Source organism: Miniopterus natalensis, chromosome 6 (assembly GCF_054644295.1).
Source record: "Miniopterus natalensis isolate mMinNat1 chromosome 6, mMinNat1.hap1, whole genome shotgun sequence".
NCBI classification, from domain to species: Eukaryota; Metazoa; Chordata; class Mammalia; order Chiroptera; family Miniopteridae; genus Miniopterus; species Miniopterus natalensis.
Window position 1 is genome coordinate 54,852,603 of NC_142086.1, and position 22,088 is coordinate 54,874,690.

The 22,088-nt window shown below is 43.4% G+C and overlaps 1 protein-coding gene across 1 annotated transcript in view; it reads left to right on the forward strand.

The window, feature by feature from the left end:
• Positions 1–7,048: 7,048 nt before the first annotated feature.
• The window catches only part of ETV5 (ETS variant transcription factor 5), a 53,496-nt gene continuing 38,456 nt past the window's right edge, over positions 7,049–22,088 (forward strand). The window contains exons 1-4 of the mRNA XM_016200084.2: positions 7,049–7,169; positions 7,305–7,392; positions 7,520–7,567; positions 7,661–7,711. Coding sequence (XP_016055570.1) covers positions 7,125–7,169; positions 7,305–7,392; positions 7,520–7,567; positions 7,661–7,711 — 232 coding nt within the window. The 5' untranslated portion in view covers positions 7,049–7,124. The remainder of the gene's footprint in view (positions 7,170–7,304; positions 7,393–7,519; positions 7,568–7,660; positions 7,712–22,088) is intronic.

Genomic DNA, 22,088 nt, shown 5'->3' on the forward strand with positions numbered 1-22,088 from the left:
GGTGATCATCAGCTCAAGGCAGGGTTGCCTGCTTTACATTTTAACTTGCTTTTGGGATTTTAGGGAAAAACTTTAGAAGTGGCCCTCTAAAGGGAAACAGAAGCTTTCAGGCTTGGGGCAAGAGACTTTTTCTTTCCTTCTATGCTGTTTATCTGTAGACACACTGCAAGTGACAAGGGGCTAGTTACCCTACTGTGATTGAGTTTCAAGGACAAAGGCTAGATTGGCTCTAGATGAAGGTTCCAGAGGGCAGGTCTGTCTTTCTGTTATCTTTTCCAGTCCTGGAGGAGAGGGAATGGTACAGTAGAACACATGTTGGACAAAACCTCCAATGTAAGCAATGTTCTTAGGAGGAAAGACTCAATGCACTAGATCAAGAACTTTGAAATACTGACACCTCTTACAAAGGCAAAGGTAACAAGAGAAGATGGGGAGTGGGGTGGTGATAGGAGTAGGGAAGGAAGTCACTAAGAAGGAAAAACAGAACAAAAGAAGAAAGAGGCAGGAAGAGAAGACATCATAAACACCTAACAAGGAAGCAGCTCTGGGCCCAGGAGTGGGTCTGGCAAGATAAGTCGTCATGAGTTATACCCACGCATTTAAACCAGAGCTAAGGTGCCTGGGCCCAGGGCCTGAACTCCCTGAACTCCCTGTCCAATACAAGCTCCAAATTCTTAGAATCCAGACTGGTAGAGCTGGAGCAATCCTCTGAAATCATCTACCCAACTAGCTCACTAGCCCCTCTGCACCCTCCCTAAGTCTTTCTGTGTAAATGCCTCCATGGCAGGAGACTCATTATATCTGTTCACTGGGGCACTCCAAACATTCCCAAACCCTTCCTCCCGCTATACTGACATAAAATCCGCCTCCCTGTAACTTCAACGGGTTTGTCCTCTATTGCATAAGTGGGGTTTCAATGATATTTTCTTTCTTTTTCTTTTCTTTTATTTCAGAGAGAGAAAGGGAGAGAGAGAGAGATATAGAAACATCAATGATGAGAGAGAGTAATTGAACGGTTGCCTCCTGTACACGCCTTACTGAGGATCAAGCCCTCAACCTAGGCATGTGCCCTGACCGGGAATTGAACGTGACCTCCTGGTTCATAGGTTGAATGATGCTAAACCACTGAGCCACGCTGGCAGGCTTCTGGTGGTTTTCTGAGCAACAGAGGCATATGTTAGATCTCCTGCCTTAGGGCTTTTCCAGATTCAGCAACCTGCAAGCTGTGTGTCCATTGGCAAGTTACTTAATCTCTCTGTGCCTCAGTTTCCTGTCTATAAAGTGCAGATAATAATTGTAGAGACTACTTTCAGTGCTGTTATTATGAAGATTAAATAAGGTAATCTGTAGAGAATTATATATGCCATGAACAAGTCATATATTAAGTGCTCAGTAAACTTCAGCTGCTGAAATTGTGCAATAGATTGCGGGCTCCTCCAAGACACAGACTGAATCATATTTATCTCTGTATCTCTGGCTGAGCATTTGGTACAAAAAAAAAAAAGTTTACTGAATGACTAAATAATTAATTGGCAAGAGCTCTATTCTGGTGTAAATCCCTATATATAATCTTATGTCTGTGACAACCTCATAAAAACCCATCCCTCAACTCCTCCTGTGCCTCCAATTTAGCCACTATTTATTACTACTTAATCCAGAAATACCCAACTTCTTTTCCCAAGATGGAATGGAGAAACTTGACTTGAGGCAAAGCTCACAAGAGTCACACTCCAGGCATCAAGTCCAACCCCGTGGAGAAAGTCCTGCGCTGTATCCTTGTAGATTGATGTGCTACATGGTAAGGACATGTGGACCCATGGGCTGCAGGCCTTCCAGAGGGCTAGAGCCTGAGACAGATTTAAGCAAAGAGGAGTAAGAAAGCTCTTCTGGAGAAACTAGATCAGAAAGCAGATAAGATGAGAAGAGATGGGACAGGAAGAGGGCAGAAAACCTGGGGAGAAAGACGGGAAGCTAACCTGGGCCCTGAGTCTAGCTGGAGAGCTAGAGCCTTCAGGGATGTCAGCAACACCTGGGAAGCACAAGTGGACTAGGGTAACACTTCCAGTCACCAAACAGAAATGGTGCTTCTGGGGAATGAAGAGAATCATTAAGGGAAAACTTTACTGGAGTTGGGGCCAAGAGCAAAATGCTCTACTAGGAAGTTAGATATTATGGAACTGCTTGTTAAAAGTGCTGAGCACTTTCCCACTCATCAACTTATGCCCACCCCAGTCTTTCACAAAGTCAGCGCTGAGCCCAGGACTCAATCGGTGTGTTCAGGTTCCTTAGGTGAACTCTCACCTTTCTTGGGCAGAAAACCACAGACCAAGTGCCTGCTGGATCTGTTTAAGATACACAAAAAAAAGGTGGGCAAATTTTGACTTAAAAAAAAATTTCCCCCCTAAAAAATCCACACTGCATTTCCTGTGGTGGGATCCGGGAGCAGCCCCAGAGTTCACTACCCTGGGGACCCCTTTTCTAGGGGCTCTCTCCTAACATTTGGCATCTTTCCACCCCACCGCTAGCACTTGGGGTGGTTGGCAGAGCATGCGGGCAGAACAGAGCTCCCTCACCAGCCCTAGCATCCTGGGGGAGAGCAGAGAGCCTCCCCGTGGTCTTCACTGAAGGGGGTACAAGGTGGGGGAGATGGGACAGGATTGCTTATTTGTTTGTTTCCTGGAACACCCTGTTAAGAATCTCAGTAATTGCAGTTAGTGCCCGTTCGTTTGGCAAGCAGAGTAGCTTCTCGTTGTTCCCAGCTGCACGGGATCTAATTCGCAAACACACCATCTTGCATTCAACACTTAAATGGAAAACAAGCAGCTCCGGGAGGGGGGCGGGAGGTCCAACTCTGCAAGCCCTTTTCGAAGGGATTTATGTTTCTAGGTCGGTTGACTGGTTGGTGCTGTCCCCAGAGAGGATTTCGTTGAGCGCCGACCCTCTCTCGTCTCGGATCCCAAACTCATTCTGGTGGAGGTTATAAACTGCAATTAAACCTGGGGAGAAAAAGGGATTTGGTTCTGCCTTAGGCCTTGCCAGTATAAAATAGTAACTAAAATCTGTTTGAGAGCTCAGATTTTAAAGGGAGATACTGCTTATTCTTCCCCACTGGAAACCTGGTTAAAGGAAATTAAGGCCTCTCTTAAAGGTAACTAAGATTAGAGGGCTCGGTTTCCTTTTTCTGTGTTTCTGTGGGCCGAACGCCCAGGTCGGTCAGCGAGTTTCTCTCTGGGTGGAATGACGAATTCCTCTCGCCTGAATTCTAAAATGATAACTTTGCTTGATGCTGCACTGTGAACGTCTGTCGCCCAGCGGCCCAATACTGGCGGTAGCGCGTTGCTAGTGGGAGAAATGGGTGAATGGGGAAGAGGGAAGAGCTATGCCTAAGTGAAAAGTTGGGAGAGCTGCGAGGAGACAAGTAACCGCAGCTCCTCCGGGCCTCGGCCCCTTTAAGTGCTTCACTGACTCAGCTAAGCTTCCCCCTCAGGTCGCGTTTTTTATGAATGAAAAACGTCCTTACATTCATTATATAAACAAGCCTGTGCTGATTGGTCAATGGCCCCCGGTGCATAGATTATGTAAAACAGATCCCGGAGGGGAAGGGAGGGACGCGCAGTTGACCAATGGGAGCCGGAGTTGATGGGGCGGCTTGGCTGGATTTGCCCGCAGACAGGGTAAACAAGAGATGATAGACAGCTGAGGGAGCAACCTTGGACCAATGAGAACTCGGCTTGGCTAGGGCTATGGGCCAATGGCGGCGGGTGGAGCAGCGGGCCCCGGGGGGCCGGCCCAGTGCTCCAGCCTGGCAGGCAGCTGCGGCACAGAGTCCAGCGGCTAGTGCGCGGAGCGGTTCACTGTCCCCAGAGCGGTTCGGCCCAGCCATTTGCTTAGGCGCTCAGGCCCGGTGCGCGCGTGCGTGAGCGCGCCTGCGCCCCGGGGCCGCTGCAAGGGGAAGAGAGCCACCGCCTCAGGTGAGGGGGCGTCGAGGGGGTGGGGGGCATCAGAGGGGGTGTCCAGGAACGGGTCTGAAGGGCCCTAGAGTTTACGGGCTGAATCAGAATCTTCAAATCAGGGTGCACTTTTTATTTGTGCTGAGCCCCCCCCCGGGGCTGACCGCCCCATCCTCTCGCGGCCCGGTCCGGTTCGGTTTCTGAGAGGCGTCGGGCGGGGGTGGCTAACGGTTCCGGAGCGTGTGGAGAGCGGGTTTCCGCACGTCGCGGGGGAGGCGCTCCGGAGTGCGAAGTGCGGGGGCTCCTGGGCGGGGATGGGGGGCGCGGAGTTGCGGAGCTTTACAGTCTCTGGAGATCTGAGAGCCCGGAGGGGACTTGGAGGCTCGCGAGAAGAGACGCTCGACGGAGCTTTGCAGTGGGGAGGAGGGGGCCGAAAGCAGTTTAGGGGGAATATTTGGGAGGTGATGCCCCCAGAGCACCAGGAGGGGTTAAGTGACATTAGGCATGTGCAGCCTGCGGGGTTGGGGGTCGGCCCGGAACTTATGCAGGCCTTGCAAGTTTCACATTGTGGAAAGTGGACACCCAAGCCCCCAGCAGACTGAGAGCGTGAGGCTGCACGGCGATTCTCGAGAAATCCGCGAGCATCAGAACAGCAGCTTGGGGATGGTGGGGTGAAAACGGGTGCAGGGGGCGGGGGGATGGAAAGATGCTGTAGCTTCGCGCAGGATTGGGGATCTAACCTCATTTTCGAGAAGAGGGGACCTCTGGGGAAAACAGAACTCCTGGTTGAGGAGGAGTGCCAAGGAGGGATGTTTGGAGGGTCTTTGGGGGGGAAGGAGAGGAATTGGGGGATGTTGGTAGCGCCCGGCGCCGCACTCGTTTTAATGAATGTGAGTGACTTTATGAATGAAGCGGGTTTCTTTCGTTGACTCTCTGCGGCTTTTTTTTTTTCTTTCCCTTTTTGTGAATGAAGCATTGAGCTTGCTTCCTAAAACGCTGGGGTGAGGGGCCTGCGTCGGAGGCTGGGCGTGCGCTGGAGTGGGGGCGGGGGCGCATCTGAAGGAGTTTTCATGAATGGGGAAGGCTGGGAATTGGGTGGAAGTGTGTCTTGTTTTGTGAATGGGGCCCAGCGCGAGGGATCCAGTTACAGCCTTTACCTGCTGTGGCTGCCGCGGCAAGCTCTCCCATTCATAAAACCAGGGCCGCTGTGCGCCGCGGGGGAGGGGCTGGATCGCTCCGCTGCGCCGTGTTAAAGTTTTCCTGGGGGCACAGAGAAGGGGGGGGCGCAAAGGAAGTGGTTTAAACTGGATGAACTAGAGCCTTCACTTCAGGTTTAAATATATACATATATATACTTTGAACACGATTTTTCTAGCTAGCCCTTGAACTCTGAAGGCTGCTTTAAAGATTCTCAATGCCTCTTGAATTCGCTTATGGCACCTTCTTTCTTTTATTTAATTTTAAAAATATATATTTTTTCTCTTCATGGTGAAGTATTTTGCAACGTATTTCATCATGAGACTCCGAAAATCTCTCCCCCTCAGAAATCCCCCTCGGATCTCTTACCCGTTGCCCCCTTCCCCCAATAGACATTTACAGAACTTCTAAGGCCATGATTTAATCCCACAGGTTTTTGAAGGGCACTGAAGACTCGTTTTCATGCCCCTCTACTCAATGCTGGTGATTTTCAGATTTTGTATATGGATTGGTGACATTTGAGAAAGGCTTTATTCTGAACGTTTTAGCGATATTTGGCAGGCACGCAAGCAGGCAAGTGGGAGTGTTTTTGTAGGAAATTATGAACTGTGTGCAGTTTTGCTCCTCTCCCTCTTTCTCTTTGACTTTGAAAATATCTGATTACTTGGGCCAAAGTGCTGAGAGGAGGCTGGCCGTGAAGGGCTTCCTCGCATCCTGCTCACCAAAATTTGATATGCTCCACACAGTGTGAAAAACAAATTGGATGGAATTGTCCAATGAGAAAAAGGTCCCCATTAAAAATTTATATACAAGTTAAACAAAAGAATTATCCTTAAGCATTTTACATTGTTTAAAGCTGGAGTGAGTGAAATTGTTTTCCCCATTTTGTTGACTTAACTGTGTTTTCTTATTTGGAGAATAAGTGTTCAGGAAGATGGTACCTTCCTAAAATTGTTATTTTATTCCTCCCAAATTGGAAAAAAGTTCCCTCCTCTCCATTTTGACCCCCAACCTCTCTTCCCAGACCCAAGGCTTGACAGTACTGAAACAACTTCAATTTTATTTTTTGGCATGTTTGGGGGGAAAATGGACATCACTATAAGGAAAAAAACTGAATTTTCTTTTCATGGATCTGTTCCTTTTAATGCTTTTAAAAAAAGGTCTGTGGTAGAGATGCATTTAAAATATTGCAATGGAATTTAGTTTCCTTTATCCATTATTTTCCATAGCTTTTTTATTCTTTTAGAAATTGCAGATATCATAGATCTCTCTGTAAGTTGCCATGGAGATTATTTGTGACATTACCAGACACTACACCTGTTTGGACAGAAGGTTTAGGTTTTAACAAAGAGTTGTGTGAAGATAACTATATCTCTGATCGATATATTCATGGAACTATATATAGTGTTTTGCCACTGACCTACAAAATACTTTTAGAAACACTATGTATGTCAGATTCTTAATTGCCAATAATTTGGAATGCTTAAACCCAGTTTTCTACTTCCTGTCACTGTACTGTTAAAATTAAATTACATTAAAAAAAACAACCCTAACACTACAAATGCCTTGGAGAATCTTCTATTGGAGAGAACTTGAAATCACCGTTTTATAATGAAAATAAGCCCCCCCTTTTTAAAAATAGGGGACAGATAATAGCAAACCTATACTCTGATGATAGAGAAAGTACAAAGGATGAATAAATGGATTTGGCACTAAGTACACTATAAACTTTTGATGCCCTTAAACCCAGAGTTAGTCTGTAAAGCTAACACCTTGAGTGGGCTTTAAGTACCTCAAAGAAAGGTAATGATTTACACAGGCCCTAAAGAAAGAATAGTATGAAATTATTTCATTTCTCTTCCTCCCCCACTCAGTTAAAATCTCCCAAATTCATATTACAGGAGGACCCCTTTCCCCCCCCCGAAATTACTCAATGCTGAAACCTTTCAAAGTGATATTAGAGACGTTGGAAGCACCATGGATGGGTTTTATGACCAGCAAGTCCCTTTTATGGTCCCAGGGGTAAGTTCATGTGGCTTTTGGTTTGTTTTGTCCCCTCTTCAAATTCGAGTCTTCTCCTTATTGATTTAGTAATACCACCCCCTTCAAGACCCCTTTATTACACTTGAGTCTTCACTGTCTGTTTACCTTTTTCAGAAATCTAGATCAGAGGAATGTAGAGGGCGGCCTGTGATTGACAGAAAGAGGAAGTTTTTGGACACAGATCTGGCTCATGATTCTGAAGGTAGTGAAGCTTTTCCCTCTGTGTTATGGCTTCCTCAAGTGGCTCCCAGTGAAAGCACCCCGTAGACTCTTCCTCTTCTCCCTAGCAGAGGAGTTCTCATTCAGGTGTCTTTTGTTTTCAATTCCAGAGTTGTTTCAGGATCTCAGTCAACTTCAAGAGGCTTGGTTAGCTGAAGGCAAGTTTCTTGGCTGTCCTATTTTCCATATAAAACATTTTACTGTGCTTTTTAATAAAACTTAAAGATCTAAAATAAAAATCTCTTTTCCAGCACAAGTTCCTGATGATGAACAGTTTGTCCCAGATTTTCAGTCTGATAACTGTAAGTACCTTTCTGGTGGTGGCTCATTTGTTCTGAAATTGTTTGGTCTTGGATTATCCATGTCTTTTCAGTTATAGTCAGCATATTTGAACAGTGGAATTTATTTTGTTTCTTTTAATAATTCAAAGTTAATCCTCAAAACATTTGTTTCATTCCTTATTGAAATTATTTCTAAAGTGCTTTTATTCTGTTGCAGATAAGATTTACTGAACATAATTTAACCCTAAATTTCTTTTTCCCTAAGAATATTGCAAGGCTTCAATCTCAAAATTATAAATTAATTTGACATTGTATATAAGATGTTGGACCAAACATCCATTAACCAGACATTATCTTACAGTGTTTTTTGTTTTTTAAATTAAGTCCTTGATGCAAATCATGAGCCTGACAGTTTTTTTCTTTTAAAGGTGCAGAAAATGGTTAATGGAAGATTCAGTTAATTGTGGCTTCACCTAATATGTTGTCAATTTTGTTTTTAAATTGAAAAAGGGTGGTCACCGGGTGACCTGATTTACTTCTAATTTTCATGTAGTTGTCAGGACTTTATCATTCAGAGAAGAGTAAAAACTTTTTTTAAAATGGTCATTAAGTACTCATGTCATTGAGATAACAAATACAGTGGCAAGCTCAAAAGACAGCTCTCCAAGTTGGCAGGGGTGTGGTTAGCTTTTGCACTCATCTTTCAGAGCTGTCCTCAACAGGTTTGGGGAGCTTTTATGGTCCAGGCAGAGCTATCAAGGACAAAGCTGGCTGATGAAATTTGAGCAGCACAGGGCAGCTCTAGAGAGCATTAGTCACTGGCGAATGAGCAGGTTTAAGAGAGGCCTGGAGAAAATGCTGCCTCTCTTGAGAGTTGCATCATAGAGAAATTCATGTCTCTTAGTCATAGTTTATAATAGCAAGCACCTGAGCCAGGCAAGGATTCGATTTCTCATTTTGTACCAACAAATTCTTCCCAGTTTTGTTTTAGAGAGAGAGAGAGAGAGAGAAAGAAAATGAGTGACATAAAGAGAGAAAATGCCCTGGGAGAGAGTATGTCTTTGGATCTCAGTAAAATCTTGCTGTTCTAAATCATTAAATGAAAGATCAGAGGTACCAGCTAAACATTCTTTAATGATAGGTCTCATATTCAAGGCGCAATGCCACGAGACTTTAAAAGAAAATAAACTATACCCCACAGATGCATGGTTACCCCAGCTTTGTCACAGCTTGCTGTGGATGTTTTGTTAGGAAAGTAAATGATGTTAATTTTTGCCCTTTGATTGCTTTTAAGTTTTGGAAAGCTTGCCACTGAAAGGCTAAATAAAGATAACCCAAAGTGTTCGTGCGTGTACGTAGGTAAGATAAAAGCAGGATTTGTAATCCCACCCTGTTCTGTGTTGATGATTTGGCCCAGCCTTTCCAGTTCTTGCTCGGAGCAGCATAAACTGCAGTCTGTTTGGGAGGTGGCTTTCTTGGCAGAGGTTCGTTGAAATGCTTTTATGACACTTTTGTTTGTTTCACTGTAACCCAAAAGAGTTAAAGGGAGGTGAGATGACTGCATTCAGATTGATTTCATGTGCTGAGGCAGAGGTATGTTCTTTAGAGAAAGATGTCAGCAAACAGGATTTATATTTGGAGAGATATTTATCTGCAGGAATAAGCTAAAAGGGAAGGAATCAATAAATGGGTTTTGGCTCCTTAGAAGTAATTCCTGCTTGGCGAATAGAATGTGCTAAATTCTTTAATTAAATTGCCATACCTAAAATGGAGGTGCTTTGGGAGATATTTCTGCTTACCAAGTGTGCTATGTTTTTTACTTTGTTTGCTTTTTGCTTTAACTTCTTAAGGTTGAGCTTTTCGGTCTTTTACGGATAAAACAGATGGTTGAATAGCCTCAAAAGGTATTTTAATAATTCTTTCCCCCTCTCTGACTGTTACATTTCTGGAGGTGGAGCGTCAAGAAGAATAGATTTAAATGGATACACTTGCTTAGTGGTTAGAGAACACTAATGTGGGATGGTGTGTCCTCTGTCCGTCTGACCTTGCTGTTGTGTGTGACTCGTTTGACTCCTCTTGAAACTGACAATGTGGACACATGGGGGCTGGCAGAGCCCAGGGCTGGGCCCGCTCTCCCCTGAGTACATCTCACAGCCTTGGGCTGAGCATCAGCTTCTATTCCTATCACCCAGAAGAGCCTATGATTATACCAGGGGAGAGGGAGAAACTCATTCAGATTTAATGAAACTTTGTAAGTTGCTTTGAATCACTAGTCCATGAACTATAAAACAAACCTGCACCTGCCTGGTAAAGCAAACCTTTTCCCTACAGTAGCAGAAGCTTTTGAAACAAATGCGCTACTATGGCCTGCTATGTCTAAGAGTCCACCTTTCCTGTTAATGCTGATTTGATTAATTGTGTATTGTGCATGTGCGAGAGTATGAGAGAGAAGAGGAAATATTATATAGGTAATTGTTTTTATTTTAGAATGTCAGTTTTGAAGATAATGGTGTACTTTTTTCAGTAAGCACTTAGAAGGTCAACTTCTAAAGAGATTATATTTTATAAGTGTTCCAAATTTAGGTTCCTACCCATAGGCATCCATCTGTAAGTGTGATTCGAATAAATGAAACCATTGTTCTTATAAGTCTTATACAAATGCCCATCTTACTTCTAGCTGTACAGGTTTTACCTTACTTCACAAATACAAACAGTAAGGTATCCCCCACCTGGAAACTCTTAAAGGTCAAATTCAAGGGAATAAAAAGTGCAACCTATAGCCCATAGGGGTTCTGCCAGTGCCCCCCGTTGTCCCTTGATCCTGAGAAGTAACCCTGAAGATCCCAGATTGTTTGAGCTGGAAAAGTCTTGTCCAATCCCTTCATTTTACAAAGGGTATAATATAAGGTCTGGATAGCTGGAGAGACTGACTAATGATAGCGGCAAATAGGAGGGGTTAGATGAAATGAGGAGAAGAAGAAGTTATAAAATTATATCCTTAAAGAAGCTCTCACAAAGCTACAGAGGCAGGGGTCCTGGCATGTTCAGGTGTGCTCAGGGCTCTCCCTCATTATTTCAGATACCTCGGGACAGCCCTCAGGAGAGCCTTAGGGAGACTGCTGGCTGCCCGGTTCAAAACCTCAGTTCTCTTCATTCCGTGATCCTGAGAAACTTACTAAATATCTTGGTGCTCTGAGTTTTTTCCATCTAGGATTTGGAAGAGAGAGAAATTACAAAACAGAAAATTACAAAACTGACCTTTCCTAGAAGACATATTAGCGTGTATACAGATAAAACTGTGTGTTATATGTCCTATATATTATAAATGAGTGTGTGTGCATATCTGTGTAAGTGTGTGTATGGCTAAATATGTGTATTAACACAGATAGCTACAAACCAGGGAATCTGTGTCAGTAGATAGATGTGTACACATTTTTACTATACATTTTCACAGAACTAACTACAAATCAAAACCATAGATAAAATTGGAACTCAAAATTGTTAGATTTGGGGTGGGGTAGGGGTTACATTCATTCTTCTAGACTGAGTGCTTGGGCACTTAAGGGTGTTACTAGATTTTAACATATTGAAATAGTTGGGTTTTTTTAATGCAGATTTCAATTTTTAAAAAATCTTATTCATTTATTTCGATTGTGATATTGTGAATGTTTACCAACATCACAAATAACAAGTACTTCGTGCTGGGGAGAAAGCATGATAAAATCTTATTTTAAAACCATGGCCTCCATATCAAATATAATTTAGAGAATTGTTTTAAAATCCAAGTGACCTTATTTTCCCCTTGAAGTGTTCTTTTTAAATATGTGTTTCAAAAAGAGTGGCTGGACTGGAGGAAGTGCAAGTAATTTTCTAAGGACTGTCTAATTAACTGATGAAATTGACTTTTCATAAATACATTGCAATAGCTGACTGGGGAAATAAGATTAACCGTTATGACAGCCCTTGAACCTAAAACACATTGATCTTGATCCTGTTTCAGCATGAGATTATCCAGTTGGATTTTTTCTTTTTTTCTAAGTCTGAGATTGATATAGTAGAGGCAGTGCCTTCTTTTTTAGAGCGAACACATCATTTTGGACCCAGAGTTAGTGTAGCAAACTCTAGGTTTACTTGTTTTGTGGTCTTGGCCATTTCGATTTGAAAGGATCATTCTAAAGTCTTTTTTGTTATGGAAGGTAAGAAAGTAAACTTTAAAAATGAGAGTGTTGAGAGAGTCAAGGCTATCAACTTATCCTTTTCGGGAGCTAGTAGTTGGGAAGGGAGGGAGAAGAAAGGAGAGAGCTGAAGAAAGCTGGAGGAAAACGGGTGGGGTGAGATTATTTCACTGCCCGTTTCCAGTGTACTTTCAAAGTCTTTGTGAGCTAGCGCACTACCTGACCACTGAAGGGTGCTAAATGATTGGAGATCCTTCCTATTTTGATAGCCTCCAAGAGCCTTCGACTCAAGACTCTTAAGAAACCAAGACCTAGAGTTCCCACTTAACTAAAAGAGCCATATGTTTGTACAAAATCTGTTCTCCTCTAACTTTAATTCAGTTAGGCTTATTAAAAACAATGGATTTTTCTCTGCCTCTTAGATGTCTTTCTGCTCATAGTCCTCTAATAAAATCTAGTAACCTTTTCAGTCCTTTGTGTTTGGTGAGAAAGACTTGGGATGGGGAATTTTATCTGGGTCGGCCTGGTAGATCACTTAGGTAGATTCCAGGGGTAACAAAATCCTGACACCAATCAAGAAAGTACCATCTATCGCCTGTTTTCAATCTTCACTTTTACAAGATGAAGACCAGCAGCGTGATAAAGCTGAGAATTTGTACTATTTGCCGTTTCTACCCTCTAGTAGTATCACTGGTGATGGAAGTAGGTGAGCTGTGTGATTCTCTCTACCAAGAAACTGTTCCCTCCACATGTTTCTCAGGTTTTAATGATGGTAAAGTACATCCAGGCTCAGAGGCTGACAGCCCCTGTTGGGCACATGGCTGCCCTTGAGGCAGCTTGGGCCCCATCTGTGCCCTGGCACACGGTGCTTCTCTACTTGGAATCTGAGGAGCTCAGAGTCTTGTCATGTTGCAGCTCCCAGCTCTTGGACAAGTGCCAGGCATGCTGATGCCAGTCCCAGATTAGGTTGCTTTTTTAAAAATTCATTTTGTGAACTCATCAAGCTCATTTAACAAAGGCTTTGGTCGTCAGTTTCTATCATTGTCCCATCCCTCTTAGAGGCTCTGCCTAAAGAAGGGGCAAAATAATAGGCCCTCGTGTGCATGCAGATGGACCGGTGTGTGTGTGTAACCGTAATGTAAGTACACCTTTGGTCTTGGCGGGTAGATAATGGACTAGCAACTCTTTTCAGGAAAAGAGCCCCCACACAAAAGGACCCTGCATAGCATATAAAGGAGGCTCCCCTGCCTAGAAGGAGGAAGCATCTAGGGGAAAGTTAAGGCAGAGGGTGCAAGGTGCCAGGGAGCAGGATAAGATCTAGTTTTTAAAAGGCCAGGTGTTTGAGACTGATCTGCAGAACAGCCAAGACACTGAACCTGATTCTGTGGTCAGAAAGACTTCAGAGAAATGTTTCTGGAGTCACTGCCTGAGAGTGCACAGAGGCGGGGGAGGCGGCAGCAGTGAGAAGAGGTATAAATATTAAGACATTTGAAAATAACCAAATATTTTATAAAAAAGAGGAAACAACTAAAACTTATTTCCTGGATTTAATTTTCACAAAGTAGTATGCTTTTCCTTGAAATAAAGTCTGATTGTCAGACTGACTGGCTTCATCAGATCTCTCTCAGGGTGATTATGAAGGTTTGAAAAAAATCTCGAAGAAACCAAACCAGTTTTTAGCCTTGTACTTTACACTGTCCTTGGAGTAGATTTCACCCTGCAGCCCCAGATCTCCACTGCTCTTCCCTTTGGATGTCTCATGGGCATTCAGGGGGAATTATAAACCTTACAGGCTGGACACAGAGCCAGGAAACGAACTGTGAGTCTGTTCATAATAGGTAGCTTGCCTCTCCCCCTCTGCAGCCCGAGAATCTAGGAGTGTCTCCAGAGACCCTCTCCCTTGGGGAGAAAGCCAGGTGGCTCCCGATGTAGCAATTGGCAATGAATGCAAAAGCAAGGAGTCTGGAAAGGCCAGCTTCCAGAGAAAGCTGTCCTCTAATGCAAACCAGCTCACCCCCGGGGGCAGGAGAAATACCACTGAAGTCTTTTTCTCAGCTGGTAGCTACAGTCAGGTTCTGAACCGGGCAGTGCAAGATAGTTTTCTTTTGCCTCTCGCCCTTTGCCAGAGGGCACTTGCCCACCCCACCGGGCGCAGACTTGCACACCCTTGCAGATTTCAGCCCGAGCCTTGGCCATCCGAGTCCCTGGGAGGGTGCGGAGCAGGCAGGCGCCTGCAGTGTCTGAATTTCTTACATAAACACAGCTCGCTGGGCGAGCAAGCGTCCCTGCGGCGACAGCTGGGCTCTGCTCCGACTGCCCCAGTGAGCTGAGCTGCAGAGTCCCCCTCTTGCTGAATGGAGCATTCCAAATTGGTTGTGAATGGAGGGCGGGGCTCCCTTGCAGACTTTTTCAATGAATAACCAGACCCCATTGTGTAGCCTGTGGAAAAACAACCAACTCAAACAACACTGGGACTGTTAGAAATATGCTTGTGATTGGCAGCTTGGAGAACCTCCAAAATTAGTTTCCTTTGGCTTCCCTGCTGCTCCCTGTTCTCTGAGCCTGGGCTTAATGGGTTTGAGTTTTCTTTCAAGTGCTGACTTTAACCCTCCAACTGCCAGGCTGATGGCTTGGGTTTATGGGGAAGGGCTGCTACTGACCAGTCTGCCCCCCTTTCTCCGTCTCCACTATAGACTGTAGCTGTCTAAAGGGAGTGATAATAGGAGAAGGTGGTTTAGCTTCCCTAGGGAGAGAGGTGTTGAGACTTGATCTGAGCCTATTACCCTTTTATCTCCTGCTTCCCCTGGGGCTGGGGCTTTAGCTTCCTAGTCAAGATTCCTGCCTTGCTCTTCTACTGCAAGTTTGTCTTTCCTCCAGGCCTGAAGAAGGGGTGTTTGCTTGCCACGATGCAGGTACTTCTTGTTTAGGCTTACCCTTTAACACAGGAGTGACAAAGTTGTCATTTCTCTACTGTTTGGCCTTCCCTCCTCTATTTAATTTCCCATTGTGATGGGATATGTGTCATTTTAAAATGACGCTTCCCAGACTGGTACCCAGCTATAGGGGAGCCTCACTATGGCTGCAACCCTTCCGATGGGTACTCCTCAAATGCCTTGCTTCAAATAAACGTCCTGGCAAGAACCAGAAAGAACCCAGCCTCTGAGCAACCCCAAAGCCAGAGTAACCTCACCCCAGAATGAGGCCAGGTTCTAGGGGTACACTTGCCTCAGTAGCACCCCCTACACGTCCTCCAGCATCTTGGCTAACACCTCACAGACAACCCAAGGGCTGTGTGGGCTAGACCAAGGCTGTATGATGCGCATAAAAAGGACAGCCAGTTAAAGAGCAAAACAAAACTTAATAGTAATCCAGTGCAATTTCCTCAGGGTTTTTAAAGAGCTCTTCTTAGTCCCTAATCCTATCCTCACAACCAAAATAAGGCTGTTTGCATTTGTGTTTTGCTGCAAGGAGTTTTTTTCTGAAAGTTTTCCCTTGCTATAAATTGGTCCCTCCCTATTAAAGAAAGAACAGGCCTGGGCAGATTGTCCTTTTGTGGGAGAGTTTAAAACCTCTCAGGAGGTAACCCTAGATCTCAGCTGTGTAAGAGGATGCTGATATTTGTGCTTCTCCAGAGGGGCTAAGGAGGACTTCAGCTTACATAAACACTTTTCAGCCCAGTGCCTGGAAATGCTTTGTAATTGCCCGAAAGGGCACTTAATGAGGGTCTTTTATACTTTTCCCATAGAAAAGGTAGAATAGAAGAGGAGCTTATGTCTCTTTTACTATGTGGACGCCCACAGTGAAGACCAGAACCTGGAATGCCTACCCATAGTTTCCTAATCTGAATTTTGATAGAGAATAATTTAGTGGTCATAACTTCACTGTGCTGAGGGATACCTCGAGTCACATTTCTGCCCCTGCTCAACTCCCTTTTTTTTCCCTTTCCTTCCCCACCAGCCATGGAATCCTATTTCTTGAGGAGTAAGGAGAAAACAGCATAGGGTTTTAATGAACAGTATTTGGTATTTTGACAAATATTAAACTTAGTTCCTGCTTCCCAGTTTCCATTCTGTTGAAACAGGAAATAATTTCTCTTTGGCTCTAAGTGTCTCCAAAAGCAGAGAACCCCTGCCTTATGTTTCCTTATGTCTATCTCAGCCATAGCACCCTGCTCTGAACACAGCCAGGACTTGATGAATGTATTTTGCACCCCACCACATTCTCTGTTATCTTCCCTTCCCACCCCATCTTTCAACAGCCCCTAACACCAGCCTCTGACTGGTAGGGAAGCAACTCTGGAGGGGTTCAAGATTGGAGTTCTGAGAGTCCTTGGGATGACCTTAGAGATAAATAGAAAAGAACTAGTAAGGGCTATTTCTCATTTTCTGATTCCTCTTTTAAACACATACACTAGCCAAGTCTTCCAAGGCTGCATTTAGACTTTGTGCAGCTAATGCTATGTTTCCCAGAAAAAGCATGTGCAGGAGACCATGCCATGGTTTAGGCACCCTTGACACTTTCTGCTTTTAGGAGGAGGGCTATAGATAGAAGGAATGGTTCTTGAGAGACACTGATTTCTCTAGACTTTGAATTTTCTCCTGTCAGATTTTAAAGATGAATTTTTTATTTCAAGATAAAATTTTCCACGGTGCTTAAATTTTATTTCAAGGATTATTAACGCTTCCCTTTAATGCCAGTTTAAATGAGAATTATAAAAGTTGGAAATAAATTATAGAAGGGATGTTAGAGAAGACTTAGTTTTGCATTTCTTCCTCTTTCAAGAAAAATGCTGTTTCCTCTTTTCCTGATGGTGTATTCCGCAGTGAGCAGCCCTTGGTGGTGAAATCTATGGTTGACGTAAGGCCCAGAGTAGAGGAAGCCATCCTGTCATCTCTAATAAAACTCAAGTTGGGAGGACAGAGCTCTCTTTTGACCTCTTTCTCAACTGTGAAAATTAAACAAATAGTTGTCTCTCATATTGGTAAAGATTGAATATTAAACTTTTTTGAACAGCTGCCACAGGAAAGTAGATGGTATAAATAATACTTGGATTCTTCTTTTGGCATAATCAGGTCAGTCAGTCAGTCACCTATCATCCTACCAGTCTCTTGAGCTTGAAGGTAACCGCACGCCCCAGATGGAAGCAAGGTCTCCAAGCTGTAGGTCTTAAAAGATCCACCCTGTGGTAGTCGAAAGGGGGTGGTGCATTCAAACCCAGAGAAACCACTTATTTTTATCTTGACTCTCCTCGGGTCAGCTCTGTATACTCAGGCAAGCCTTTGCTTGACTGTCCAATGCTTGGTTTCTTGATAGCCCACAAGTTTTGGGATGTGACATCTTACGCAATTAGAAATAATCATTCTGTACAAAATATCTTTATGAAAGAGCCCCATATCTATTAGGACACAAGCCCTACCTCCATCAAAGTTGGGCCAGTTCTTTTTTAAGCTTCTTTCCCTCCCTTTAATTTCTAACTCTTACATTCAAGGCCTCGGGGTTTCCATTTTCAGAATTCTAAAGTAGCAGACCTAAATTGTTAGGATAAATGAGTCCTTTGGAGAAAAGCAACTGCACAAATCCAAGCTGTTTCAAAAACAATTCTGAAGTGTAGAAAGTAAATCTGAACTAAATCTGAAATTAGTTTATCTGGGTCAAAAAACACATAAACCTCTCTACTACCATTGGTATTAAATTATCTTCTTTAATTGATAACAGAGATTTTCTGTTTGGAAATAACTATTTGAAAGATACGCAGTTTCTTACCAAGATTAAGATGCAGCTATTCCGTGATAGACACTTGGTTTTACCAGGTCCCATCTGTGAGTCAGGACATTCCTGATTTGGCACGTACATCCTAGTTGGGCTCCTCTTACTAACATGACCAGTTCTTTGGGGAGGAGGAGAGAGGAACATTAATACGAAGAATCTCTTTCCTTCTATGTTAGCCAGACTTAGAATAGAAACCTTTAAAAATCACCCGTGTCATTATTGTTAGTACTGATGGAGGTGAAAAGAGGACAAGGCCAGTATCCCAAATTCCAGTTAGCAACTGGTCCTCCTACTTGATGACCAAGGACATGACCAGCCAAATTCTTTTTTTTTTTTTAAGTATATCTTTATTGATTTCAGAGAGAGGAAGGGAGAGGGAGAGAGAGAGAAAAACATCAATGATGAGAGAGTCACTGATCGGCTGCCTTCTGCACGCCCCACGCTGGGAGTCGAGCCCGCAACCCGGGCATGTGCCCTGACCAGGAATCAAACCTTGATCTCCTGGATCCTAGGTCGATGCTCAACCACTGAGCCACGCCGATCAACTTGTCCTTGGACCATAGGTCAACCTTGAGGACTTTTCCGCTTTTAAGGCCCATTATTACCCTGAGCTCTTCCCAGGGCCCTCTCAGCCTTTGGAGGGTGGGAGCAGCTTCCAGCTCCTTGCAACTGAAGAGATAAATAGCCTTGAGGACCACTTTTGCTCTTCTTAGCCAAAGCTATCCCATCACTGTCCTCTAGGACCTGGGCATCACCCTTGAATTGGATCACATGTTCCCCTCACATGTGGGGGACTGGATAGGTAGGGGAAGCCCTGAGCCCCCCCATGAAGGGTAGGACACTCAACTGTTCATCCTGAGTGGTACTATCCCACCTTTTGGGTTGCAGTTGTACATTATACAGTGACTTCCCAAACTGACTTTCATGGGGAAATTTAGCTTCTCACCTTCTGACCAATAGTGTACCAGTTGGTTTTGAGGTGCCATGTGCTGATCCTGCCGACCAGCTGCTGCCACTGTTGAGAGAGGCAACAGAAGGGAGAGGGAAGGAGGGAGGAAATTTTTTATGGGATGCTGTAATCACTGAGCTAGGACTAGCAGAAGCACACCTAAATCACCGTCTCTCCTCCCCATTATATGACACTGCTAGGTAATATAAACGTTATACTGTATGTAGTTCAAATAATATGATCCCAGCAGTGTAAAGGATGCCCCTAATAAAGCCCTGTAAAGTATAACCCCCTTGTCAAGTCAGTCTCTCTTCTCACAGAGAAATTAAAATCCGTTTATAAGTGTAAAACCATTATTTTCATCTTTTACTCTAGCCAGAGGACTTTTTTTGGGGTCTAATGGAGGCTGCAATCTGGGGGGCCCTTAAACTGGAACCGCTCATGTGCTTTCGCATTTTTGGAGCTGGATTTCTCCATTGTTGAGCCTCTCTTGTCGCCTGTGTTCCACATCCCAGAGAGCAGTAAGGGCATAAAATGCTACCTACACAAACAAATTTACAAACACGTCACTCTCCAGAGCCAGTGTAAGCCCCGCAGCATCTTGTCATCGAAGCACCAATCCTATGCACTGCCTGCATTTCCCCAGAGAAAGCAAAGTTCTACAAGCCCATACATTATCTGTGGCTCCATCTCTACCCATGTTGCTGTTGTCAGCTTGAATCCATAGCAGAGATTTAGGGTTATCCGAGATAAACAGAAAATGGAAGAGAGGCTTTCAGAGCACAGCCTCGTGGCTTTAACTTCTCCATGGTATCAATTCTGTTGTCTAGTTTAAAACCCAGGTGGGAGAAACTATCAGTAACTGTAATTCCTGCATTCTGGGAGAAATTCCACTGCCTTCGCAGGTGGCCTCTTAGAGAATTTTCAGATCGCACTCTCTACTAGTGCTATTTATACAGGGGCTGGCAAAAGTAGGTTTATAGTTGTGAGTATTCGAAACACAGAGTTTATCTTGTATTATTATTTATTTGTTACTTATTATTTGTCTTATTGTTCTTATTTTGTGTTCTTACTTAAGATTTATCTTTTAGGTAATGATGGCTGGTAATTTAATATACTTTTGTCCGCCCCTATATATTTTCAAAGTTGGGCCAGTTTTTTTCTAAGCTCCCTTTCCTCCCTTTAATTTCTAACACTGTATTCAAGGCTTCTGGGTTTTCATTTTCAGAATTCTGAAATAATCATCTAATGACCCTGCTAAGCCCGTTTTTCTATCATCCCCCTTGTGAATTGAGAGAGGGCTCTCTGGAGACACAGTCTCCACACTATCAAGTAAGTGCCTATCATTTTTTAACAGGAGCTCACCAGCACAGTATCCCTGGGCTTGAATCCCAAAACATGTTCCATCCAGCTCTTGAATTTCTAAACACTTGGTATAAATTCATCTACTCTTATGGGCAAGGAAGTTGTCTTCTTCCCTCACCTCTTTTCCCACTGTACCAATACCTGGCTCTAGTCTCATTGGTTATTATTTCACTCTGGTATTCCCCAGCCATTTTTATGCAAGGCCATCAAGACTTAAATCTCTGGTGGGGAGAGACTAATCAAAGAATTTATATACTTACAAGCATAACCCATGGGCACAGACATTGGTATGGGGAAAGCCTAGGGGTGGGATGGATGCGGGGTAGAGGGGATCAGTGGGAGTAAAAAAGGGGACATTGTAATATTTTCAACAATAAGGATAAAGAGACTTTAAAAAAAAAGATTGTTGTGAGCATTATATAATACAGCGTCTGTAACAGGCCTTCCAAGGTGCCTGATAAATTGTTGCTCTAAGTTGTCTTCTCTCCTGTCCTTTTCTATGACTTCACCCTTATAAATCTCCCTAAAGTAATGTCCCAATTTGGGCAATATCTGATCAAGTCTGAGAACATGGGAATCTATGACATGTCATTTGTTACATGACTATGTCTTAGTTAGGCAGTTAGAATCTGGCCAGTCCTGGGCACATTACAAACATTATAGTTTGGGGGGGTGGGTTGTATAACTCTTTATTTTCTCAACATGAATAATTTTAAAGAATCTTAGGAAAAAATGGTTCAGGAAAAAACGGTGCTGATGATTAAAGTTACTATCAAGCATATTGGCAAGCTCTGAACAAAGAGTGCCTTTTGACATGGGCTACCTGCCCACAGGGCAGCCAGAGAGCAGCTCTTTTCAGAGAGCTAGCCCTCACTTACAGGACACAGCACACCCACAGTTCAACACACCACCTGCGGGACCTTGGGCAAGACACCTTTGAGCCTCAGTTTGTTCTTCTACATAATAAAGGTTTGGATTTGGGTGGCTCACATAACTATGTTATTAAGATTCTTGGATCTAAGGGTATAAAACTAAAATAAAAAAGACTTAAATCTCACTCTTGGATTGGTCCTGTTTCTATACTAATGTAACCCTAACCCTAGTTGTTGGATCTGTCCTTTCCCATAGTTTGTGTTCTAAGTTCAAAGCCTTTTTTGTTGTTCACACACCAACTCCTGAAGCCTATCTTCTGCTGACTGTAGGTTTTTGCCGCTGCATTGGAGAATCTGATTCCTGGAGCCAGATGTTCCAGGAACTATCTTTATCAATTGCTAATTTGGCTCTTTTGTTATTTATCATGCAGGTGATAATGACTATATAGAAAGGACTTTTACAATTTTTAATTAATGAATTCTGCTACCTCATGGTTGTTCCTAAACTCTCAGGGTCCTGAAATATAGCACCAGGATGATATTCAGTCTTTTGGTCCTCGCTGACAAACACGACAAGTTGGAAATAACCTGGAAGAATTTTAGATTCCTGGGGCTGTATTATTCAAACATGGTAAAGGTACAGGATAAACAGGACAGTATCCTTTCAGTCTGGTAATAGGCCCGTGTGTCTCCTCATGTGGTAATGCTCGGTTTTGAAGTCCTTGGCACATCTCCTTTTGACCTGTGTAGTTAACCATAAGATAAAGAGATTGTTTTCCTCCAAGTACCTCAGAGATGGGATATTATATCTATTTTACTGATTTATTTTTGAAACATTGCTACATCTGTTTCATTTCTCTATCTAGAGGGTTTTTCTCTTTCTTGATCATTTGAAAGCAAGTTGCAAACATTTTGATATTTTACCTCCAAATACTTTAGTGTGCATCTCCAAAATTAAGGACATTCTCCTAGATAAAAAAATTAACTTTTATTCACTAATATTCAGAATTCCCCAGTTGTCCCCAAATGTCTTTCACAGTTGATATTGATACTGTTTTTGATCTAGGATTCAATAAAGAACCACACACATTTATTGTTATGCCTCTTTCATCTTCTTCAATATGTAACAATCTGCCTACCTTATTTTCCATAACATTGAGTTGTTTAGTAGTTGTTGACTTTTTTAGGATATTTTTAAAGGATATGTAGAAACCACACAGAAATGCTAATCTTAGGTCTGGAAATCTGTTGTCGATTCTCTTACGGCT